The 27,472-nt window shown below is 39.7% G+C and overlaps 1 protein-coding gene across 2 annotated transcripts in view; it reads right to left on the reverse strand.

Moving 5' to 3' along the window:
- ppp1r2 (protein phosphatase 1, regulatory (inhibitor) subunit 2) overlaps positions 1-26,656 on the reverse strand; it is a 33,804-nt gene extending 7,148 nt beyond the window's left edge. For both annotated transcript variants that reach the window (XR_003935293.1, XM_030132945.1), the window contains exons 1-4: positions 26,290-26,656; positions 6,028-6,135; positions 5,562-5,645; positions 2,275-2,375 (exon numbers count right to left, since the gene is read on the reverse strand). Coding sequence is in view for 1 of the 2 variants with exons in the window: in XM_030132945.1 (XP_029988805.1) it covers positions 2,275-2,375; positions 5,562-5,645; positions 6,028-6,135; positions 26,290-26,420 (424 nt within the window). In the remaining variant the exon portion in view is untranslated. The remainder of the gene's footprint in view (positions 1-2,274; positions 2,376-5,561; positions 5,646-6,027; positions 6,136-26,289) is intronic.
- Positions 26,657-27,472: the final 816 nt, after the last annotated feature.

A 27,472-nucleotide genomic window follows, 5' to 3' on the forward strand; every position in this document is an offset into this window, starting at 1 on the left:
CTGCTGTATCAGTCTGTTATGGTGAAGATGGAGCTGAGCCTGAAAACAAGGCTCAGTTTACCATTGGATTAACGTATGTTCTACCCTCAGTGACGGTCACCAGCTGTGGACAGACACCGAAAGAGTAAGACCACAGACACCAGCAGCAGAAATGAGTGTCCTCCACAGGGGGGCAGTGTTCTCCATAGTGTTTTTCAGCCTGCTTTTGTTTTAGTTTTAATCTAGTCTTTGTGCCAAACTTTGATTTCAGTCTTCATTAGTTTTAGTCACATTCATAGTTTTTTCATCCCGTCAAGTTTTAGTCAACTAAAACTCTGAGCATTTTAGCATTTTAGTCAAATTTTAGTCAAAATAATACAGGACTATTTTAGTCTAGTTTTAGTTGATGAAAACTGATGACTTTTTAGTTGTGTTTTAGTCAACGAAAATAGTATTTTAGTGTCTTTCTAGTCATGCAGTTCTATTTAATCGGGTCAATATAGTCTGGACAAAACCTACATTTTCTTTGAGTTAAACCCATTTTAGTTCAAACAAGGTGATCTTATCATTCTTATCACTATATGCTGTTAATGATCATATCTGTGTGAATATTCATGAGGGCTGGTCTAGTGAGTCTTTGATCGGTCACTGTACTGCACAGACAGCCTATGTCTGGACAAGCCTTAATGGGGTGGGGGTGGGGGGTGGTGTATCCATGTGGTAAAGCCTGGCTCGGGACATTTATTTCTGTCCAAACCTGAACTGTGCCTGACACAGTTGCATCCGAACCCAGTCTGGGTCCCGTCTGGCTCGGTTCAGGTTGCAGTACTCTACCGTTTCCAGACAAAGTTTCCAGAAAAAAAAAAGTCTGGGTTTGTCTGCTAAGGATACTGCCTCTGTGACCCACAGAACACATACATATGGACAGGGGGCTAGTAACAGAGTGAACATACACAAGGAAAGCCTAAAATGAGTACAGATAACAGAGCAATTAAAAGTGGGGTGTATATTTACATGAGTCATGATATCCCGTTGGAGTAAACCGAACGTTTGCGTCATTAGCTAACCTGCTGTGTTTCTAGTTCAGCCTCTGTATGCACTCACCACCTACATCCTTATGCACACATCCTGATCAACTCATCTGGTTTTATACAAACTACTGACTACCGTAAGCAACAAACCTCTGTAACCATGGATACTCCTTAAATATAGATTTTCAGCTTAGTTTTATTAAATCCATGTTATCATAACAATAACAGTCCACAAAAGGTCTAAAGAGTATAAAATTCTTGGTTTGAGTAGGAGTCAAATTTTGATATGCAGAGAATTTCAAAAAATAAATTAATAAGCATTTGTTTAAAAAAAAAAGTTCATTTATTTTCAGAAAATATTGCTGAGAGTCTAATTAGACATGAGTGTTTCCACATCAACTAAGGCACCCAAATGTAAGTACCTGCTGGAAATCCAGCTGAAAGCTGGTCATGTTTATTATTCATATATCATATATATATATATATATATATATATATATATATATATATATATATATATATATATATATATATATATATATATGTCATATATGTCTGTGTACGTTTCCAGGCTGACCCTGCTGCCTTCTAAAAACTCATTTATGTTGTTATCTAAATATGTTAGTCTGTTTCTAATGTTGTCATGTGTCACTGCCTTCATACTCCCATGTGTCCACTGTGTTGGAATGAGCGCTTCTAAAATCAATCCACCAGAGGGCGCTGCTCTTAATTACCATACTGACCAAATAACACGAAAAAGAAGAAAGTCAACAATAACAAACATGGCGCAGACAGAGGAGGTTTTACTAATGTTAATATTCAGAAGGGTAGTTGTCATAAATATGGTATAAATAATAAATATGGTAGTTTTTCATTAACTCACAGTCGCTCTTTGAAATCTACTTATGGAAATTATTCTCTTCAAATTTCAACACTGCCCCCTGTGGTTCTCTGTGGTACTGCTCTGTATTTTCCATCTGGGTATGGATCCACAAGCTCCCGGAAAACAGACAGAATTATGTACAGAATGTAGGCAGAGGACGGACAAAACGCTGCGTCTTAAACGTAGAGCAGAAATGAGCCCTTAGACTGACTGACTACAATAAAACATTCGAGTGAAGGTGATGATGCATGTGTGCAAATAGTCTGACATTCCATATATTTAGGCTTTGAACAGAAATAGCACATCAAACTCATACCATTATACCCCTACTCCCTACTGAAATGAGACTATTGTTCAACAGCTGTTACAGCCCAAGTTCACCTTGTTCTTCAGGCGTCAGCTCCTGTTCCTCCTCTTCACTGCTTTCCTCCTCCTCTTCTTCTTTCATGAAGCGAGGCTCTGACTCCTCAGCTGCCACCAGCCTGAAATGAACCACCATACATATATGAAACATGCTCACACAGGGTCATGCACCACATGACTACATCCTATCAGGACTACAGCAGCCGTAAGTGTTTTCAGATCAAACATAGGTATGCATCCAAATGAGCAAACGGTAGTGGGAGTTTAAGAGTGGAGAGAGAGTGTTCAAGCATAAGACTAAAATAACAGTTCCAATCCCATCTCACACACTCAAAGAACTAGAACAGCAAATGAACAATGGCTGATGGGTAAATGGAGGCCATGGAATCAGTGCAAGTGCCCCAAGGAAGTTCATATTCACCATCCTACTGCTGCTACACTAGAGATGTAACGATTACCGGTATAACGATAAACCGCGGTAAAATTCCCAACGGTTAGTTTTACCATTTAAATTCTAGTTATCATGATAACCGTGTTTGATTACCGCACTTTGAAAACTAATGGTACTGCACATTTCCTGGTGAAGCAAGAGCCCTCGAGGCGCTATCTATCTATGAAAAAGAAACTCGAACAACTCAAACCTGATTTGGAAAATGGTCAAACAGTGGCCATAAGGTGCCATCTTTAATGCACATTTGTATATTTGATTGTTTACATGTTAATATTTTAATGTTTCGGCCAACAGAAAGTACACTGTGGCTATTATTTAATTTTATTTATTTATTTTAAATACAACTTGGTTAAATTATTTCAGTGTGTGTACAAGTACTTTTTGAACATTTTGAGCACAATTTCAACAATATCGTGATCATAATGATAACCAAGATAATTTTGGTCACAATAACTGTGATATGAAATTTTCCTATCGTTACATCCCTATTCTACACACTGCCTCCTCTATCAATGACACTATGGTCAATTATACGATAGTTTCACTAGCAGGAAACAGAAACAGACAGTGAATGAGCTATGAGATAGACAGTAGATAAGAGCTGAGGTGAAGAAGTGCTGAACAAGAGGTAGAATGAAGGTGAGTGGATAGAAGAGTATCTGAAGGCTTTAGTGTAAAACAGTGGAAGGAAACAAAGAGACTAATTGACTAACGAGCCTGGAGCTAATCACTGTCCTCTGTTCCGCACATGCTCAGTCCATCCCTACATCAGTGCACTGATGGAAGTACAACAGCCCACAGGAAACACACTCCCATTAGCATCCACAGGACACACAGCATCAGCTCACAGAGGTTTCTTCAAATAACATACTTTCAGCTTCACAAACTGGGGAGGAAGCCCCCGTTGACCACATGACCAGAAAGACTTAGTTTGTCCTGCTCGGCCTATGAAGCCGCTGGCTACGGGTACATGGACCATGTTTCTTCAGTTTAACTGAAATCAAGCGGATCAGATCTGAGTCCAGCGTACATGTTTCAAAGTATGCCAATATGACGCACTGAAAACACCTCATCACAATGGAACGTTTGAGTCAAAGGACATTCCCCCAATCTGCTGAAAATAGAACACACGTTTTCTGCCTTTTTATCATGACATGATAAAAATGGACCCACAGGTGTGCTTTGGCCACAGAAACATATTCTTCATGTATTCATTGAGTATCCAAACAAATCAAATCGAAGTTTATTTATATAGCACTTTACAACAACATAAAGAAGCCCAAAGTGCTTTACATCTAAAAGCATAATTAAATTCTAAGATAGAAACAGGTTAATCAAGTACCATAAATATGCATAAAGCAGTAGGAAAAAACACGCAGTGATAAAAGAGACCAAAGATTCAAACCTAATAGTGTCTCAGTGCTAAGGGTTAAAAGCCAGTCTAAACAGGTGAGTCTTTAACCTGGACTTGAACAGGGATTCACACTAACTCCGTACACAGCTGACTGCTGCAGTGTGTCATACTTGTGTATTTTTGCTCAGTGAACAGACTAGTGAAAACAGCATGTTGATAGGACCAATTTTTCGGATATTAGCATTATATTATCTCTGAACCTGCTGCTGTGGTCCTGCCTCTCTCCTGCCTTCATCATCATCACTCACTTATCCATATAGTTATGATAGTGTTTATTATATAGTTCCATAGATGGTAGAGGTTTCTATTATTTGTACTAACTGTTGTAATAGAAATATATCCACTGCTAGTACTTGTATTTGTAGTAGTAGTATTAATAGTCATGGACCTTTGTTCTGGTTTCTCGTAATTCTTCCCCTCTCCCCATCTCTATCGCTCGCTTTTTCTCCTCCTTTACTCTCTCTCTTTTATCCCAACTGGTCCTGTCACTCGTCCATCCTCCACAGTCTGGGTCTTCTCCAGGTTTTTGCTGTTAAAAGGAAGTTTTTCCTTCCACTGTCACCAGTCACTAGTGTTTGTTCCTGGAAGATTCTGTTGGGTTTCTGTAAACTGGCTTAGAGTCTGGTTTCGATCAACTCTATATGTAAAGTGTCATGAGATAACTTTTGTTATGATTTTGTGCTATACAAATAAAATTTGATTGATTGATTGATTGATTGTCATTTTAGAATACAAAGGACTTACAGGTTGGGGAAGCAAAATTTACAATGAACATTTAGTTGTTTTTTCTCAGCAGGCACTACGTCAATTGTTTTGAAACCAAACATATATTGATGTCATAATCATACCTAACACTATTATCCATACCTTTTCAGAAACTTTTGCCCATATGAGTAATCAGGAAAGCAAACGTCAAAGAGTGTGTGATTTGCTGAATGCACTCGTCACACCAAAGGAGATTTCAAAAATAGTTGGAATGTCCATAAAGACTGTTTATAATGGAAAGAAGAGAATGACTATGAGCAAAACTATTACCAGAAAGTCTGGAAGATACTATTAAAGAAGAATGGGAGAAGTTGTCACCCCAATATTTGAGGAACACTTGCGCAAGTTTCAGGAAGCGTGTGAAGGCAGTTATTGAGAAAGAAGGAGGACACATAGAATAAAAACATTTTCTATTATGTACATTTTCTTATGGCAAATAAATTCTCATGACTTTCAATAAACTAACTGGTCATACACTGTCTTTCAATCCCTGCCTCAAAATATTGTAAATTTTGCTTCCTCACCCTGTACAATCACATTGCTACACCCAGAACGCTTTGGCGGTGACTGCTGGACAAATGTGGTACAGCATACACGAATAAAAAACAGCAGAAAAACTATCACATCTAGAACCTGTGGATCCACACGGGTCAACGCTGTACTTTTTGTTCTTACTTTGATACAAGATCATCAGCTGTGAGTGTGGTGTGGTTGTCCGAGTCGCTCAGCGCCCCTTCGTCATCATCGTCCCCAACCATCCTGAAAAAGACAAACTAAGTAACTAAACATGAAAGAGAGACCATGTAAAAGGGGGAAGACTGGAGAGGAAAAGAAACGCATAGGTAAAGAGAGGCATACGATCAGACAAAAAAGGCAACAGAGTAAAAGGGTGGGGGTGAAGGAACATGGAGATGGGGCACTGGGACATATTGGATTACAAACCAGCTGAGACATCTGTGGAAAACACACACACACACACACACCAAGCTCATCTTAGTATATGTTTCCATGTGTTGTATGTAGGGTTACACACAGTCGTACAGATAATTACAGGTAAGTGCAGGTGGACCGTCTGTAACGTGTACATTACAGATGACTGGGGGAAAAGACACAGGGGTAAACACTGTCCAAACCTTCTGACCTGTTATACGGTGTGCTTGGCTCGTCTATTTTCATCAGACCATAGTCTTTATCTGCAGGATGGTACGTGGCAAGGATGTTCATTTCATCCCATTTCTGAGATTTTTTCCTGTGAAAAAAGAAAGAGAAAGTAATGATTAATATGCAAACAGACAGACATTTCATGTGAACTACTAGGACCCAGCTGCTAAATGTCCAACTTAAGGATGAAACAATACGAAAATTTCATATCACGGTTATTGTGACCAAAATTATCACGGTATTGTTGAAATGTGCTCAAAATGTTCAAAAAGTACTTACACACACACACTGAAATAATGGAACCAAGTTATATTATGGAAAAAAAAAAACCCAAAAGAAATAATACGCACAAGGTACTTTCTGTTGGCAGAAATACTGAAATATTAACATGTAAATATCAAACATACAAATGTGCATTAAAGATGGCACCTTATGACCCTAAGAGATATCTGCACTAGGGGCGGGAATTAAAAGGATTTTATCAATATCAATGCCATTGTCCATTCTGCTTTCCAATCCAGTTCCTTATCAATTCCCCTATTGATTCCTGTGGTTTTTTGAGTGGGAAAAAAAGTAGTTGGACAGGTCATAGTGGAGCTTGTTTGACTGTTTTCCAGATCAAATCATTCACAATGTCACACATATACACCATTGTACAAACACAAACAGAAAGTGTAACACAATCATATTTTCCTGAATTGTTTAATGAACAAATGTAAATATGCTGAAAGAATGAGATATTTAAAACATGTTAGGGTGATCTGCTTCCCCAGGAAATGAGCAGTATCACCGTGATTTTTTAAGGGGAGTAATCGAACACGGTTATCGTGATAATTAGAATTTAAATGGTAATACTAACAGTTGGAAATTTTACCACAGTTTATCGATATACCGGTAATCGTTACATCCCTTGTCCAACTATAGTGGATTTTAAAAAGCCAATATAATAACAATAGATGAGAGATCTGAAAGGCCAGTGCCAGCTGATATCACCCCCTGCCCAAAAATATACATCAAACTTCATGTATCTCTTTCACATTTATAGAAGGTGAAAAAACCCAGGTGTAAATAAGTTATCATCTTTGTCTCTGGATTTTATTTTCACCTTCTAATATCAGCACGAGTTTTGTGAAAATGTCCTGTGAACTCTGATTCATGGTTTAAACCAATGGAACAGCCCATCTTTACCATCCACCCCCCCTCACATGTATTCCTCCAGGGAAAACATGGCCAAATTTAATCTAGGGCTGAATGTGCCCCAATTTTTGTATATTTTGGGAACATGCAGGCAAAATAGCACAAAAATGTCATGACTTTCCGGAAGTGCCACGGTAGGTATCTGCTTCTGTGTCAAGGTAATCCGTTGGTGATGACAGTGACAGCCTGGACGAGCGCTGAGGCTGATCTGCTCTGAGTGGATAAGGTCAGGAGGGTTTGTCATAAGGACACATACTCTGAAAGAATTAATTACTTTTTTCTGGGTTGACTTCAGTTAGTCCTCATGGGAGACACAAACCCGTTAGTAGGGCTGGGCGTGATGGAAACAAATCAGATCACAAGTTTTTTTCATATCAGACGATATGGATATGTATCACAATATAAATCAAATCACTATTTTTTGTCAAGATTAAAATTTTCATAACTCGTAAGTTAGTTGTGAAGACAAGAGAGAGATACATATGTACGTCATGGTACTTATGGAGAAGTCCCTCCCACTGCTCTTAGAATTATCCCCCCTCCACTGTTATGTATTATTACCCCCACTTAACCTCCCCCAGCCCCCCATCTTAAGATTTACTGACCCCTTGTCTTATCAGTGCTTTAAGTTTCAGTTATACGGCCATCTGTCGAGCCGTGCATACCTCCGTGCCATAACTGGCGTAAACTGAAAACGAATGCTTTGACCGTTCGACTCCCTGCTTTTATACCTCTGTTTTACACCGGAAACCAAACGGTTCCACCTACTGTTCATTAACCTGGTTGCCCCAGTTCTCAGTCACATGTTCTCCTGATGGAACACTCATTTCCTCCCTCTTCGGCCCAAACATTAGTGTGTGTGCTGCAGCTGCTCTTACACCTGTGCTGTGGGCTTCAACCTAACTTGACGTGGCTCTACTGTAATTGGTTTGGTGTGGCGCTACTTAATTACGATTGGCTGTTCTCACGTCTGTCAAAACATGGACGAATGAATTCTTTCAAAGTTGTATCGAGCATGTCTCATATTTCTATTGAGGAAAAGTTATATTGCGATATATATCGTTATCGTTTTATCCCCCAGCCCTACCTGTTAGTAATTCCAAACTGAAGAAGTAGGAGCAGGAACAGAAAAGCTCAAGAGCCGGAGTGAGGATTTTTGTGGATAATCCAACCCAGACCTGCTACGTACAAATCAGTATTCTATAGATAACTTTATGGATTTAGTCTAGAGATAGTTTAAAGTGGACCTGCACTGGTCATATTTACCACATTAAGGCCCAATCCCAATTCACCCCTTGGCCCTCCCACTTGGCCCTTGCACTTGCCCCTCTCCTTTTAAACCCAGTTCTAAGGGGTAATGGTGTAAACCTTCCTGTCTGAAATGGTCCAACCCTTCCAAACCTGTTCCGTCATCATAAGTCATCGATGTCACTATAAACAGATGTTCTAACTTTGTTTGGGACAGAATTTTCCATGTCGTCAGCAGCTGGAACCGTCTCTGTTCCATGGGCTTTGGACATCTGTTTACGGCTATCAATCACAAACCGCACAAATACGATCTATAACCCTGTATTTACCTCCATTTTGCCAATGATTTGAACTGAATTATGGCAGATTTCTCAGACCCATGTTTGTGGTGTGGTCCTGAAAAGTCTCTGTTTGGAGGGTCAAACACCCCCCCCCCCCCCCAAGCCCCTCCCCTCCGACTCATCGAGAATTAGGACACCCCTACCCCTTTACGTGAATACACAAAATGGAGGGGGAGGGATAAGGGGGAGGGGCCAAGGGGTGAAAAGGGACTGGGCCTAAGTTTGCTTCATGTTTTACTTATAGGTAAGAGGTGTAAATTCAGTAAAAAAAAAAAAAAAATCAATCAATCGATCCACCACACTGGAACTTTTTATGACATGAATTACAGGAGGGGGGAGAGCCTATGGGGAGCAGACATTAGCAGACACAAGTGACGTACCAGTGTCATTTCCAGGTGAATGAGTGTGAGTAAACAAGCAGCAGTCAGTGAGACAGATTGAGTGGAAAGCACACATTGGTGCTTGTTGTTAGTGCTGTTGTACGCTTTGCACTCCATCACTGTCCTCAGGATGTGACCCAGTATTGGCCTTAGACTGGTGTCTGCTGCACAGGGTCAGGGACTAGTCCACGTCAGCCCAGGTAATGGGACAGTACAACCAGTCTGGGTCAGTACTGGTGCTGGAAGAGCCCAGGAAGGAGGAAACAAGTCTCTGACCATGACTGACTGATGGAGCAGTGACGTAGTACTCACACATACTTCACATAGAACTGAAGTTACCTGATGGAACCGCTAGGATTAAACAGGAGATTTTGAAATAGCTAGCAATAAAAATTCACTCCAGGTACCGTTTAATAATAGAGTTAGCTAATGTCAACAAACAACCACTTCTACAGAAATCCAACTCCATCACAAATGTCACATAAATACTCAAGGATCCAGAGCTTTAACTTACACAAACTAGAGCCGATATGTAACCACAACAGTTCTTAGTATTCTCTCACTTTCTCTCATGATTTGCATCTCTTAAACTAGGACCAAATCTGAAACCAAACATCCCTAAAGCACCTTTACATTTCAGAGGATACTGTACTTGACCTTGTTCATGAAACAAAATGGTAGGATGCAGACAGGATGAAAGGGGGAAGATGCTAAAAGTACTGTGTGCTGTAAAAGTCTGCAGAGAACCCCTACGGCGCTGACCCAAAGTTGAGCTGAGCCATAAAGACAACCTACGACCTACCCAAATGAAGCAGCAACACAAAGCAGTACATCTGTATTGGTCCTATCTGCATTGGTTGGACTTTATTTACAAAGTTTTTCAACAAACACTGATAGGAAATTAATGGTGAAGCCAACATTTTCAGAACTACAGTCATTAGCTCCAGTTGAGGTCAGTAGTGGCTGATAATATTGGTAATATTAGGCTCAAACAGACATACGCACTTCACGGGAACATGATACATAATGCAAAAGATAAAAATCCCTCCCACCGAGAGTTATTAGAAGTTCCATTTATTGATTGACTACTTTGAGTCTGACGTTCAATGATCCAGATGAATTACTTCATTTGTTTGTTTTGTGTGTTTGATGAGCAGCCACCCATGTTCCATTTCCCTTAAACCAGGGCTCTCAAACTCATTTTGTTTCAGGGGCCTCATTCAGCCCGATTTGATCTGCAGTGAGACCAGTAAAATAATAGCAGAATAACCTATAAATAATTACAACTCCAAATTTTTGTCTTTGTTTTAGTGCAAAAAACCCCCATTAACTTATGAAAACACTTACTTTTATAAACTATCCAAACAAAAAAAGATGCGAATAACCTGAAAAAACTGAAATTTCTTAAGAAAAATAAGTGCAATTTTAACAATATTCTGCCTCAACTTATCATTTCTACATGTGCATTATGGATCAGATCTACAAAGACTGAGAATGAGTTCCACAGCCTTGACTGTGGAATTTTTGCACTTTGCAAATTCATCCCAGGGGCCGGATTGGAACCTTTGGTGGGACGCATGTTTGACACCCCTGCCTTAAACCCACTCAGTCACTCAGAAGCACGAATCACTAGAAACTGTCCTTCAGTGATGATCCACCTGCCTCTGTAAAAGTACGCAAAAACAGGACAGCACCAACTACTAGCACACACTAAATATAGAGCTGGATCTTTTCTGTGAGTGTCTCTCCGGGGGTGGTCAACAGCTGACGACATAACGCTTCAGGGCAACTCATTAAATAGAGTGAGTCATCAATGAGAGCTGAGCTGCGTTATCGGGTAACACGGTACAAGGGGAGTGAAGAAAGGTGCCCTCCATCTACGGCGTTTGGACCATCCCACTGTCTCTGGTTTAAACAGGACTAAGAGGCTGGTCCAAACGGATCATACTTTATCCAATTTACACATTCTGAACAAGCAAGGAAGCAAATCACAAACAACTACTGAGTTAATCACTTCTACACGCCATGAAATAAGCTACGCATCACCATCTGTGGAGTAAAACTATGGAACAAATTGTGTGTGGAGATAAAACAAATATCTAACATAATTCAGTTTAAAAAAAGATATAATGAATTGATTCTTGAGAGATCCAGTATTTAATAATGACAATGAGGCCTGTTTGTTTATGGATAATGTTGTATTGATAAATATGCTGTAATTATTGAAGAAAATTGTTGAATTGTTGAGTCTGTTTGTATGACTACACTGCCATGAACATTTTGTTGTGTATAATTCAATTACTGCATTATGGATTTGTTGTGGTTCGATGCTAAATTAGGAAAATTGTATTGTTTGATTCTTGTATTAAGTTAGTGATAAAGGCATAAAAGCACAGAGGGGTTGGATTAAATAAGTTTATACTTCTTCCTACTCCTTCCTGATATTTCGTTTTGTTTTATTTTGTTTCTTTGCATGTTCTAAATAAATAAATAAATATCTATGAGCTAGATGTAATACAGCAAAAATTGGATCATTATGAAAATGTTTGTATAACTCAGTATTGATATTTATCACAATAAATGTTAGATTAATTTGTACAAGTTTAAAGGCTGATTTTTGGTCCTGAGTGAATCATCAAAGAGCCCAATGTGATATCATGACTCATATAAATATACACGCCACTTTAAATTGGCCTGTTATCTGTATGCATTATAAGCTTTCCCTCCCACCGAGAGTTGTTATTAGCCCCCTGTCCAACCTGAATCGATGCATCAAATACCACACACTGAGGGTTAAAGTTCTATGAACCAGACAGTTTGGCGTAAATTGATATACGATCAAATGGCGCTGAAAACATGCAAAAGGTCGAAAATGCAGAGGTATAGCACGCCAAATGCCGTAAGAACTAGTGTGATATAAAAGGCCATTTATTGAGATCAGTCTGAAGAGTCACATGTCTTTTTGTGATTTTAAATTATTCATAACACAAAAATTATGTCAAAAACAAACACACTTCTGTCATTTCCAATTGTGCGATTAAGTTGTTATTGTGTTGGTTTTAATCCAACATATGAATTAAAATAGACAAATGAGTGCAATGAGCAGCCACTCGTGAAAAGCCTGGCCTCAAATACATCAGGTTTATCAACATTTTGGGCCAAATTCTAAACTCCCATTCCTCTAAAAAATACTAGAGAAAATTGTTCTCTCTCAACTGAAGGTGTTTCTAGATAAGAATGGTATTCTTGAGATGTCCCAGTCTGATTTTACACAGTACCTTTTTAACATTTTTAAGAACATATTTTCAGCAAATACTCTGGGAACTTCATCGTCCTTGTGCTTTTAGATCAGACAGCTGCTTTGACACAGTGGTGTTGGTTGTCCAGATTCTGTGTGGTCTATGGTGCCTCTCGTCTGTGGGGTGCCACAGGGAGAAATCCTCAGGCCCCTCCTCTTTTCACTGTACATGTTCTCTTTGAATTCTATTTTGAAAAATGTTTTTACAAAATGTTCCAGTGTTTTGTAATAAATGTATGAGTGTTTTGTGGTAAAGAACATAACGTGCTGTGCCCTAATACCCCTCGACCAGAATGGACAGACTGATGACAAAACGATTTCAATACCCCTTTGGCCAGTCGGGGTAAAAATGATCAAAGTATCATTGAATTAAACATTAAATCACAAAATCAGGGACAACATGGAGGTTGACAACTTGCATTTTCTAATAATTTACAAAATCATTTAATAATAAATATTTTTTTGATTTGGCATGGCAACAATATCAAATCAATATAAGTATTTTTATTCTGGTAACATATTTGTATGTAGGTATTGTCTAGCTCAACTTGCTGTTCTGTCTCTTTGGGATCCAGATGTGTTCAGGTGATTATTCTGACTGTTGGTCAAACTTCCCTTCTCAAAAAAAGTAAATGACATCATGTGACCTGAAAAAAAGATGACTGAAATGTCTGTTCTATGGAAATGACTCAACTGACTGCCTGACAGTCAAAGCGACCATCTCAGAGGTAGGGTTAGGTGAGAGAAATAGTGGAGGAGAGGTTGAGTTTCATGGAAGCCTTCATGAATTAGATATGACTCGGTCTGAGGTACATACATCATTGTTGCCTTAATAAGGGACCAATGTTCAACGTTGATCACTCTCCTCTCACCGTATCTGTGCTAGCTTCTCCTATCCTATTTTCCCATTCTCCATGACCATGCATTGACCCCGAAAGACCTGGAAAATGTAGGTCAACTGTGGTGTCTAAATGTGACAATGTGACCTTGAAAACAAAAGGTCACGGTTGACAGCCAAAGAACCGGTCCAAGAGCTTCCCAACCTGCACCTAAGTACCAAACATGAAGGAGATCAGATGATTTGGTGAAAGTAATCGTGTTGGCACTGATGGACAGACACATAGACAGGACACCACAAAGTATGACAATACCCCTGTAGCCAATAGGGCTGTAAGAAAATACTGGTTCTGCAATATATCGCGATATTTCATTTCACAATATTGTATCGATATTAAAAAGTACTGTATTAATATTTTTAGGTATTTATTCAAATGCAGATATCATGGAGGTTCATTTTTGGTTTTTCTTTTTTGTTTATATTTACTATTATTTAACACTGTTTTATTAAATAATGTTAGTTCTTTTGCTGGGATTGCACAAAAGTAATGTTCTGATGTTAGTTCTGAACTAATAGAATACGAACATTTGAACAGTATCTTAAACTGTAATGTCTGTAAAATATGATTTCAGTTTGAACACAGGAACATTTTGTGATATAGCATTAGATCCTGTTGGGATCAAATAAAAATGTGTTTAGTATTTGTGCAGATTTCTGGTGTAATTCAATTCTTCCAGGAAATAATCATTTAAAACAAAGAAACAAAAAATTGCCCTTTTCAAAAGTATCATGATATATCGTGATATATTGTATTGTGATCCTAGTAATGTGATTTGTATCATATCGCCAGATTCTTGCCAATACACAGCCCTAGTAGCCAATGGTCAGGGAGTTTTAAAAAAAAAAGAAAAAAAAAAAAAGAATAAATAAAAGGCCAGTTCCCAGCATTTATTGGCTCCCATTCTGGTGGTGGTACATGACAGAGCAGTGTTTATATTTAGGGGAATGGATCCTTCAGTTCATGGGTAAAATAAATCCCCTGGATCTTGTCTGTCCCACATTGCCTTCTATCTGTTATCAAATGCACTCATTTTTTCAGAGTTCATTACCCTGCTGAAATTTTGTGTGCATTACCTATCTGTGCTTAGACTTTTAAACAAGTGTGATGAGAGAAAGACAGGCCTGAACTGTTTGAACACCAGGTGTTGGACAATATGAATACAGGGAAAAAGGCAGCTGTAGAGGTAGCCCAGGACATCCTGCTACTGTACGAGAAGATATGAGCCACACAATAGATGCAGATAAGAAGGAAAACAGTTTAGGAATGTCCATAAACAATGGTAGAAAGAAAGCTATTGTTTAGTTCTTCTGTACAGACGTATTTAAAATATGAAGCCTGGCCTTAAAGTGGACATCAAACACTAAACATTATCACTGAGGTTCTTATGCTGCACTTAAACAATGTTCTCCACTCACTAGAAAACTAGAATGCATTACACTTTGTTACCAGGAGGGGAGCCACTGCTAAAGTGATACTGCACACTAAATGCCTTTTTTTTTAAATAACATGAATTATGACAATTGTGAGAAAACACATCAATACCAGTGATAATTCACAATTAAAAAAACTGCAAATTAATAATCAGCAATTTATGGCAAATCATTAAAACAGCCCGTGACAAAGACTGCAAAGATATGAACTGAGTCGAAGGTGGAGTTACAGGCCTGCTTCGACTGCACAGACCTACATGAACTCTGAAACACTGTGGCATTGTACATCAGCTTTTGTGAGGACATGTGTGCAGACCAAGACCTTCTAAACATATAACAATATCAAAACATGGTTCAGTAGCAAACATAGAAAGCTGCGCCATGCCAAGGACAAGGTCTACAGCAGCTGGGATCGAGCCCAGAAACAAGACCATCAAAAAAACTAAGTAGCAAAGAGGAGGTACAGTGAGAGGCTAAAAAAACAACCTCTTAACAGACGAGTCTGCATCATTTTGAAGAAGCCTGAAACATACTGCCAACTATAGGAGACCATACCCCATCCTGTGGAAAATCCTACTACCGTCTACTGTGGACTCCTTCAGGTTCCTGGGATCCATCACCTCTCAGGACCTCAAGTGGACCTACGACAAAAGCCACTTTTACACAGAGATCCCGGAAAAAAGTTCAGATGGTGATTCCACTTTTTTTCCCCACTATTGTCTGATTTCCACAAACAAAGGAGTAACAGAGGTGAGACAAGTGGACTTTTACACAGCGGGCCTGCGTTCACCAATTAAAGGGGTGGGGCCACAGTGCAGCAGATAGTGGGACGGAGAACTTGCACGTCGGAAATACCCCGAGCATAGCGGTGTTGCTAACCTCTCCAGAGTTATCCCGTCTTTCACTCTTCCACAAATGTTCTCATGGATAGAGTCCTCCACTTCAAGTCCCAACAGCTGGTGGATGTGGGTGCGTCCCCAGATCCACATCTGTCTGGTGGATGTGGGTGTGTCCCCAGTTCCACACCTGTCTGGTGGATGTGGGTGTGTCCCCAGATCCACATCTGTCTGGTGGATGTGGGTGTGTCCCCAGATCCACATCTGTCTGGTGGATGTGGGTGTGTCCCCAGTTCCACATCTGTCTGGTGGATGTGGGTGTGTCCCCAGATCCACACCTGTCTGGTGGATGTGGGTGTGTCCCCAGTTCCACATCTGTCTGCACATCTGTCTGGTGGATGTGGGTGTGTCCCCAGTTCCACACCTGTCTGGTGGATGTGGGTGTGTCCCCAGATCCACACCTGTCTGGTGGATGTGGGTGTGTCCCCAGATCCACATCTGTCTGGTGGATGTGGGTGTGTCCCCAGTACCACATCTGTCTGGTGGATGTGGGTGTGTCCCCAGATCCACACCTGTCTGGTGGATGTGGGTGTGTCCCCAGATCCACACCTGTCTGGTGGATCTGGGTGTGTCCCCAGATCCACACCTGTCTGGTGGATGTGGGTGTGTCCCCAGTTCCACATCTGTCTGGTGGATGTGGGAGTGTCCTAGGGTGACCAGATGTCCCACTTTGTGCAGGACTGCACAGCATTATGACCATTTTTTCCACGTCCCGCAAACTGAGACGATGTCCCGCATTTGATTGGCTCAGGCTCTCCAAAGTGCAGGACAGTCACCTTTCTCTAAACATGACTTTCGTTTTACAGTGGAGACAGCGCTATCACCATTGGCTGTGCCCGCTGTCAATCAAACAACATAAACGTGGGGTCAGGAGTCCATCAACCTGTCACCTGTGTCCTCCTGACTCCGCCCACTGACATACAAAAAACAATGGAAAAAGCCTCAGACACCAGCATGCAAATATTGGTGGAAACCATGGAAACTCTGCGCTAAAAAAGAAGATCCAACGACAGAAAAGAATGGGAAAATGTTTATACATGAGTGAAAGTGGTGGGGGATGATTCACAGAGGGTACTCTGTGAACTATGTCCAACCTATTTCTCCATCACCCATGGAGGCAAGTATGGCTTGACACGACACACTGTATGTGATGTTTGGTTAGATTTGACCCATATTCCCTTTAACTATTTTTAAGTTTGGAGTTTGAACTGAGACACAACAAACCAACAAATACACTTTTGTTAAGTATGTGGATATTTATTTTTTGACAAAATTCCACAGAATATTTACTTTATCTTATTCTATTTTTTTACTGTGCTAGAATGCAAAATGTTTGACTGCTGTGTGTTTAGATGCAAAAAGGTTTTTGGTCCAAGTAATTTTAGGTTGGCTGGAAGTGGAAACAGCTGTTATGTTATGTTGTCAGTTATGCCTTTTGTTTTATTGCACATAGATTAGTTTAATTTACCTTTGAGGGTTGAGAATATGTACTCAAATAAAAAAAAAAACAAAAAAAGCTGATTTTCTAAAAGTATTCAATTACAATATTTGAAACTTGAGGTTTCTTTTTTAAGTTTTTACAAGTAGATTTTTTGTTTTTACAAGCAAAAAAAAGTTGTTGAAACCTGTGAGAAAAAAGCAAAAAATAAATGCCCAGTGCAGAAATATGCATACTGTGTGCAACCAAATCAAACTGTTGTTATTCATATTTATAAGCTTGACAATAAGATGCACATTGCTTAAAAATCGAGACTTTGTTCCAGCATTACAGTTACATGTCCCACACAAACACATTACTTGTCCCACATGTGGCTCATAAGCACCTGGTCACCCTAGAGTGTCCCCAGTTCCACATCTGTCTGGTGGTGTTGATATGTTTCTTTACTGTACTCAGCCCACACTTATTTTAAAATCACCCAGCGCGGGGGTCTCACACACAGTCCGTCATCCAAACGTCCCACCTTGGTTGGAACCAGAGGTGTTCCTTTTCCATAGCATTCTTGAATCCTGGTTCCACCTTTCTCAGGGCTCTGTTCCTAACCCTAACCCTCCAGAGGAGTTCCAGAGGTGGTACCAAATGATCCACCATTTCATTTACACAGATAATAGAACAGAAGACAGTGGGAATATTCCAGAACACAAGGGATGTGTAAAAAGAAGGGGGGGACTGTGTGTCACCAGCCCAGGGCTGTGCCAGTCTGCATTCTTGTGGGGGGGAGGCAGGAGGTGCCGCTGGGGGGGCGCCTACCACATACAATTGTAGGGGAAACAATGGTGTATGGATGAAGACCAGCAAAGGTTGCACTTCCTACAACAACTCAGGAAGTTTAAGCTGCTAAAGGAACCCCTGACCACATTCTGCACCGTCATCATCCAGACTGTCCTGTGGCTCCAACACCGTCTGGTATCAGTCAGCCATCAAATGGGACAGGTCTGGACTACAGACAATCTGGGCTACCTAGAAGATCATTGGTACTGATCTTCCACCCTTCCATGGCCTGTGATGGTCCAGGGTCTGGAATGCAGTAAACTGTCTTTTTATACTTCACTATTGGTTTTTATATTTGCACTATTGTCTGTATACAATTTGGTCTTTACACTATTTCGTGTTTCAGCTGGTAAGGTTTTGCTGTGGTGCAGCCCCCCCCCCAGATTACGCACCACCACACCAAGAGCTCAGTTCCACAGGAAACACTATATTTGAAGAGTGTTGTGGAAAAAAAGCCTTCTATTTTTAACCATACATTCCTTACTTTTATTCTATAATTCTACAAATATATTTATTCTACAGTACGTGACAGCCAAGGATAAACCAAAGTACAATTCCTTGTTCTGCTTCTGCATCTGATTATACAGTACTTGTATCTACTCCATGTTTGTCATTATACTGCCATGTTCTCTTCTTGCTATATTTTTCAACGCATGAAAAAAACAACAAAATGTTGTTAAGAATCACTGCAAAACAAAGAGACTCTAACACATAACATCAAGTCAATATGTGTGAGCAAATAAAAGTTTATGTTTTCTAATAACACATGTTTGCTTCTTGGCTTGTGTGTCTTTGGAGGACCTGCTCAGCTCATTGTTGTAACTGAGGGCTTTAAACACAGAGCATTTTCCTGAGCTTTCCCAACACAAATTACAAAATCATTTGTATGAAATGTATAATATGTAAAACCAACAGTGGACTAGACCTGGTGATTTCTAGCCACATCATAAAGAACAAGATGATCTACCAGGGGTTTCTGTATCATGAAGGCTATGTGAATCGGTGCTTTCAAATCTCTTACTGAACAAGTGTCATTCACAACTTATAAATTTGCACCGCATTAGTTTTGATGCGAGAAATTCAGAGGTGTTTTCGTACTTCATCACAGTTTATTTGTCACACCTTCTGTGTGTAAAGGGGAGCTAGCATGTTAAAAATGAAATGGCATGTTTTAAAACTTTAATATTAATACTTGTCTCAGTGAGGTGCAATGATTTGTGCATCTCAGCTGTGGCTCTCAAAGTTTTAAATGTTAAAACGTGTAAAGAGTGTGGATAGCCAGGATCCACGAAAATTTGTGATGGAAAAATTCACATTTTCTTTACGGCTTGAACAAGAGAAACTTAGAAATTGTTGGGCGCCTTGGATTACATATATAACCTGAACAAACCTAACTTTGACTGAACATAGAGGATGGTACTAACTCTCTCCCCTCAAGGTTTTTTTTTTTTTTAATATGTTTTCTTTTTCTGTGCTACTCATATGTTCATGGTTGCCTTTTGTACTTCAATATCTTTTTCATTTCATTTATTTTGTACATGGTTGTGCATTTCATCAGTAAACATTCAATAATCATCAAGTAAACAAACACGTACACACCCACGCTCGAAAAGGAGCAGGATGAAGAAAATCTTACATTTCCTGCCCCCTTCTAAATAATAAAGCTTAATACTAAATGTTAGGGCTGCTCGATTATAGAAAAAAAAAAAAAATCACGATTATTTTAGCAATAATTGAAATCACGATTATTAAAAACTATTATTTGTTAACCTTAAAGTTGTTTATTTTTTTCTTGCAAAACAATGTAAAATATACTCTTTAAACATAAATAAAGCTTTTAACCACTAAAACAAAGTATTTTCACTTTTGTACGAAACAAAAAAATCTTTGAAATCAAATAAGTGTACTGTAAATTCAAGTATGTTTCCTTTTGTAAACAAATAGTGCACTGGAATTAAACTGCTATAGACTTGCCATAGAAGTGTAGCAATAAAAAAAAAAAAAAAAAAAAAAAACTCACGTAAAGTGCAAATTATAAATTCAAGTATGTTCAATGTAGTATGAAACATAGTAAATTCAGTGGCGTGCCGTGAGGTTTCAGTTCAGGCCTTCTGTATACATCAGCCATCTACAGGGTGTCCCATAAGTCTCCATACATAGGAGACATAATACATATTGTTCTAACATGTATTTCTTTATATTTCTTCTTTATAGTTCTTCAGCAGTGGAGGACACGCATTGAAATGTGTTCCCGACCAAATGGCAGTCATATAGAGCATATTATATAAATAAAAATGGTTTATGTCAAGAAACGTTTATTTTTCCTATGTATGGAGACTTATGGGACACCCTGTAGAATACACACGTTGGGGTTATACGGGTTAGGGTTAGGTTAATACGGGAGTTGCAGCGTAAAGAGATTCAGAGACTGAAGATTGCATTGCGGACGAAGTTGTTTTTATGCGTTTTAGTTTTTCATAAGATAAAGATTATGATAACGGTGGCGGTGGTTAAACTTTAGATGGTTAAAAAGGTTTGTTGTGTTAGCGGTCGGTGTGGACACAACTACGAAACACTTTTTGCACGTGATGTGTTTTTGCTCTTCGTCTTCTTCATCAAACCCAAAGTGATTCCATACAATTGAATTTGACTTGCCTTTTTTGTTTACCAAGCACTTCTGCTGTGATTCTCCTGCCATTTTTCCAGACCACTAGGTACAACTGTCCTCTTGGGGTGGACCTGCCGGCTAGCAGGCAGCAGTAGCTTAGAGGGGGGCGGGGCAGAGCAGCTCATGGTAGCTTGCGTGTGCGTGAATTAAAACAACTCAAAATTAATAATCGTTTTTTCTCGATTACATAATTTTTGTAATCGTTGCGTGTAATAATCGAAATCGTAATTGAATTTCGATTAATTGCACAGCCCTACTAAATGTACATGTGCACTGTTAGGCTCTTTTTCTTTCTTCTTCTCTCTTTGTATTATGACTATGAATGCTGCCTTGTGTGTATACATATAGATATATTTATGCATCGCCTTTTTTTTTTTCTTGTCTTCTTTCCTGAAAGTGTGGTTGGCTAAATGCACAGGCTTGTTAACATCATTTTTGCTATTCATTTTTTACATACTTAATTTACTTATACTACCCTTTTTTCTCTCTCTCTCCTTTCAATGATCATTATTGAAACCCCTTTTTTTCTTCTTTAAAAAAAAAAAGAGAACAGTGTACTTCGTTTAATTGATGTCTTATATAATATCTTATAAGACTGTTCAGAATAAACATTTGAATAAAAAAATAAATAAAAAAATGTGTAAAGAGTGTAATGAAAATGTATTTCATATGACATTAAATGCACGGCTGACCCCTTCATTCTACATAGAGACTGGGAGCAGTTTTCCAGCTGTAAACACACACATGAGAGTGGCACTATGCTCTTACATGGTCATCTCAGATCTGGAGCTCAGATCATTCCAGAAAGCTACTCCTTTACTTGTTTCGTCACTCAAAGGCAGACTATTTTAGTATCAACACAGAAAAAGCTTGATTCACTATTGGGAATGGTGTTTGCTCATAACTGCCATCATTCTGCGGCCTCATTTCTCCACTGCAGCTTAAAAAGGACGGTAACTGATGTGCAGACCTGCTGTCATTAAGAAGGAAGTGGAAATTACAGCAGCACTCATGAATATATGCTAATGAAAACTACATTACTTTTGTATTTGATGTAAGGACTGATCAATTATTACTTCAACCAAAAACTATTTTGATTATCAAATTAGTGGTAAATTCCACTGGCATTTTCAGTTGAATAACCTCTCAGCTGGCATGTCTGTTTCTGCGTACTTCTACAAATAATGGGATGGACCTGTATGTGGAGGATGTGGTGGGTTTTATAGTTCTGTAGATACAGGAAGCTCCCCCCACCTCATCAGTGACTACCTGCTGACCCCCCCCAGATGAAAACCACTGATCCAAGCCAAGGTTTTTGCACATATGGATGGAGAACGAACTGATGATACTACCCTAAAGTGAGAGCTGAGGGTAATTAATCAAGAATGAAAATAATCCTTAATTGCAGCCCTAATTGCGACACCTGTCTTTAAACTCCTTTCAGATAATTTTTCTAGTGACTTTCCCTGTAAATGAGATCACATGACACCTTGCTGTTACAGTCACCAGAATATCCCATTGGTGTCAGCATTCATAGGTGGGTGGTGTTCCTTTATTACCCCCACTATAAAAAAGACTACATGTAAGTCATGTAAAAGTCCATATTTGTATATTGATTTTACACAGATCCTCAATGAATTTGTTAATATTTTAGTCAGGTGTCTCCTGCAAACAGATGAAACCAACTGCAGTACTGAGTGTCCTATTCAATGTTACACAGAACATTCCAGTGGCCCTTTGACTGTATAGTCCACATGGATTTAGGAAGCAGGAGGCAGACGCATAAGCCCCTTTCCCACCACATTCCCAGGAAGTTTTATTACCAGTAACTTATTTTCCTGGGTGAAAGAATTCCTGGTAATCTTGTGTTTGCATTTCCACCACACCCCAAAGTTCCTGAAAACGTATTCAAATGAGGCTCTAGTGTTTGGAGTCACTGACTGCTCAAGGTCCAGCTGAATGTATATGGAGTGTATCTGACATATGTTTGATGAGGTCCAGGCTGAGTGTATGCACTGAATAAGCTCTTCAGAGCAGCTCATTTTTGTCCAAATTTCTAAAACCTGTGATAGCCTCCTTATCCATTAGTCTTTCCATGCTAACACACCTGAGTCACTTCCCTCACAGTGTACAACTTCGAAGTGTCCTCCTTTACAGGCTGTCTGTTTGTTTACATACCAAACCCATATGTCACTCAGGCCTTTTCAGAACTTTTTTTGCGAAGTGCATTGTGGGAATGGGAATTCCATGCAGCCACAGTATGGACGCAGCAGCAACAAACACAGAAACGGCTTCAATGCCTCCTGCTTCTGCTGCTGCAGCTGTGTGTAATTCCAAAAAGGCCTGAGTGATGGTTTAGTTTGGTCTGTAAATAAACAGACAGCAGGTGATGGAGTACACTTCGAAGTTGTTCACTGTGAGGTAAGTGATTTAGGTGCATTAGCACAGAAAGACAAACGGACTAGTGATAAGGAGGCTATCACTCAGGTTTTACAAATCTGAAGAAGAAATCGTAATGAAAGTCAGATGCTGCTATAACATATTTGGACAGACAGACAGATGATTACGATACACTTGTAGGAGTGAGCCAAATACATTAGGTTCAGCTCCACTCGTCTCACAAACATTTGGAAAACTGAGCAAAAAGGATCCCATTGAGGTTTATTATGCAGCATGCATTCGGTTGGACAAACAGATTATTGCAGTGCACTTGTAGGAGTGAGCCAAATACACTTGGCTAGGCTGGAACCAAAGAGTGTATTGAGCACATGGACCTTGTCTTCCATCGCTTCTTGCAGCGTCTCCTCTTTTGCACCATTTTCCATATGATCAAAACACAAATGAAGTGAAGCTCATAGAGATGGAATAAACAAAAACTGGCTATTATGGGTGAACAAAGTATGGAACACTACAAGCCTGTTCCACCATTCAGCATTCTTCAGCACACAGCCCCACCCCCAAGAATTCCAGGGAATATGAAATGTCCTACTCCACTACCTGTCTTTTCTAGAAAACCACTTGTAGAGCGCAGACCTTCGTCAAGTCAGATCAGTGGGCCTCCCATCCCTGATCACCACCAAAATTTAATCATTTGTTCCTTGTGCCAGTATCAAAATTTCCTGAAATTTTCATCCAAAGTTGTCCATAACTTTTTGAGTTATCTTGCACACAAATAGACAGACAGACAGACAGACAGACAGACAAACGCCGACAAAAACATAACCTCCTTGGCGGAGATAATTACAGCTTAATGATGCCGGAAAGCGAGTGAATAATGCTGGTCCCTGTGGCATATAAGGCTGATGCACGGGCTCAATTTGGCTTTTGGAACACAGAAGGATGTACAGAATATGACAAAACCTTTGCCGTTTGTAAAATGTGTCATGCCAGAATTAAGTTATCAGACAACATGACGAATCTGCCAGCCAAACCTAGCAAGACACCATGACGACCTGCCACTAACAAGCTATGCCAAGCAAGTGGACCCCTCTCAACTTACTCTTGACCAAGTGCAGTTGCTAAAGTTTCCAACGACTTTGAGTTGCGTAGCAAAGATAATGCTGTCAGTTTTGCATTTTATCAGCAAAGACATGTATCCTCTTACTGTGGTGGAAAATGGTGGGTTATTTCAAACATCCTAAAAGGACTTTTACCGTCTGAAAGAGGCAGATGTTCACTCCTTTGATGGGATTACACAAAAATAATGTTCTGTTGTTGGATGATTCAGGGACTGTCCACTATGCATTAATTTTACAACTAACAGAATATGAACATTTGAGCAGGATCTGAAACTATTATGTCTGTAAGGCATAATTTTATTTTGTGTGTGTCTTTTGCACCAGTAAAGCTGGATGCCCTGTACTTTAATCTTTAACAGAGTAACGTTTTGTGACATAGCATTAGATTCTGTTCTGATCAAATACAAATTTGTTTAGTATTTGTGCATATTTCTGGTGTAATTCAATTTTTCCAAGAAAAGATCTTTAAAAAAAAAAAAAAAAAAAGACAAACAAAACAAACACAAAAACAATGCCTTGTTAACAGTATCATATATATATATATATATATATATATCATATTGTGATCTGTATTGAATCACCAGATTCTTGCCAATACACAGCCCTAGTAACAAAGGCTATAATGTCAGTAGTAAACCAGACTATTTTCATATGATAACATATTACAACCATCCTGACCTACTACAGCTACCATTAAAAAATAAAAAAAACAAGACAGACAACAGTAATAACTTCAGTCCAACTAAATCTCATGCTTCCTTATTGACTCTGAACATCTGCCTGTAAATGGCCTGGATTCTGATTCTCCTTCAGGAAAATAGATGAGAGTGCTTTTAAATGGGTCAGATACTTTTCAGTCAGCCTTACTATGTTGGCCAATTTTAACGATGATATCAGAAATGACACCAAATGTACTCATATACAGTAGTGTATGTCTAAAATGTTCCTGCTAAAGATGTGGTGTTATTAATGTAAGGAATCACCCAACTGCATTTACACCAGAACATGAAAACTGGGAGAAAACCCTTAAAATCAACACACAACAGAGGATGCTGTGTGATTCAGTAAAAGTCATTATCTTCCCTGAGCATTTTTTCTCTGACCTTTATTGAAGAGTTATGTTAACTTGTCACCAAATGTTTTTGTTCCATTGTTCATCAAATACAATTCCTTTGAAAATATCTGCTTCAGACATTAAATGTGTTAAATCTGACATATTTTAATCAGATGAATTGTTAAACTAATGATCAAAGTACTGTTTAGCTCCTGTTTTAATCTATATGATGGTGTGTTCTTCCACTTATGTTGGTTTGTGTCCATTTTTTCAATAGATTTATAAATGTTCCACTGATAGAACCTGTACAGTCCATGTACTGTCATGTGCAGACAGTGTTTGAAGTAGATCTGACACTAATATTCCTTTGGACTTAAACCCATTCTATCATTGATTCTCAGAATTTTAACTCTGAACCCCAGACTGTATCTGTGAAACTACAACCAACCAGTATTTAGGACTGGATTAGTGTTTATTAGTGACTCAGATGTGATACGGTTGAACTCCTTTTATTCGTCAGTATTTCACCTATAGTCCAGTGTTCTACCTTTGAGCTGTGGTCAGATGGTCATATATGTGTTGGTTGTTTTTTCATCTGGGTGTTGCCCACCTTCACTGACCTGTTATTCGATTATAAATAATTGGTAATGATTACAAAGACATCCCCAGTACAGTTTGAACAGAGGTTCCAGCCCTAACCCATGTGGACGCCTGTCCATCACCATCTGGACATTGAACTGTCAGTCGAACCAGAACCTGAAGCTAACCCGAGACACATCTGGGCAGAAAAGCCTTGGTCATCGTTAGCTTTTTGACACATTTTAAAGTTACAATCACGATGACACGACGGTCACAAGAAAGATCCAGAAAGTTTCCATTCAAATAGCACCCCATATTAGCTAGCTAAGCTAACCCAACCTAACTACCCAAGAGGTGACTTTAGGGTTTGTGTTAGCTTAGGCTGCTACACAGGCTAACCTGTGTTTGGCTAGCTAACATGTCCCCTGTACTGCCCATGTTAGGAAAGCTAGGAGCCGAACTTACTGCTGGTCCTCTTCCGAGAGACCCGGTGCTTGTTCGGGATTGTCTCCTTGTATGTCCTCGGTCAGAGACTGGACGTTTATCCCGGTGTTCTTGTTCTTCAGGATGCCTTTTAACGGCCGCTGAGCTGCCATTCCCACACGGTGACTGTCAACCCGGCTGGTTCCGCCGACAGGGGTCTGGGTCCGAATGCTGCTGCTGCTGCTGTTCACTTACCGAACACAGAACCGGTCTGACACATGCTCACTGTCAGGAGTCCGTGTTCTTCTAGAAACTCGAGAGTCAAACCCAGCCAGGATCTGACGGGACTCGGCATGTCTGTGAGTGGAGGAGCAGGAGCAGCCCAGCAGGAGGCTGAAGGGCCGCGAGATACCGCGAGAGTTTGGAGCAGGCACAGCCCAGCAGGAGGCTGAAGGGCCGCGAGATACCGCGAGAGTTTGGAGCAGGCACAGCCCAGCAGGAGGCTGAAGGGCCGCGAGACACCGCGAGAGTTTGGAACGAGAGAGAGAGAGAGAGAGAGAGAGAGAGAGAGAGAGAGAGAGAGAGAGAGAGAGAGAGAGAGAGAGACAAACAGACAGACAGACAGAGAGACAGAGAGGGATACAGAGAGAGACAGAGGGAGAGAGAGGGAGAGAGAAACAGACAGATTTAGATTTTTACAGATTTAGACTTTATTATTTCTGTGCAAAATATCATTTCATTATTGCAGTCTCACAAATACAGAAAACACCTAAAAACAGATCAGCTTAGATCAGACCAGCTGTTCTGAGAAAATAATTTGATTGTCCTGAACGGAGCACAGTACGTCCCCATAAGTCCATGTTAAACTGAAAGTCTCCAGATCCTTCCTGTAATAGTTAAAGTCAATTAGGATCCTGGCTTTGATCATCTTTCTTAATAATTACACCAGATCACACTCCATATTGTCTTCCACTTTCTTCTTTCTGCTCACATAGATGGCCATCTTTGATTGACCCAGAATAAAGTTCATTAACTGACATTTATTTTTCTGAGTCTTTCTGTATTTAAAACCACAGATGAAGGTCTTAAGGGAGAAAACCTCTCCTGCCCTCCTGAACAAACACCCCAACAACTGGAAAAGAAGAAGACGAGGACACTCTGCAAAACAGTGAACAATTGTCTCTACTGCCTCACAGAAAGGACAGGTGTTCCACACATCTGGGTT

This window comes from Sphaeramia orbicularis, chromosome 4 (genome assembly GCF_902148855.1).
Source record: "Sphaeramia orbicularis chromosome 4, fSphaOr1.1, whole genome shotgun sequence".
In the NCBI taxonomy this organism is placed as follows: Eukaryota; Metazoa; Chordata; class Actinopteri; order Kurtiformes; family Apogonidae; genus Sphaeramia; species Sphaeramia orbicularis.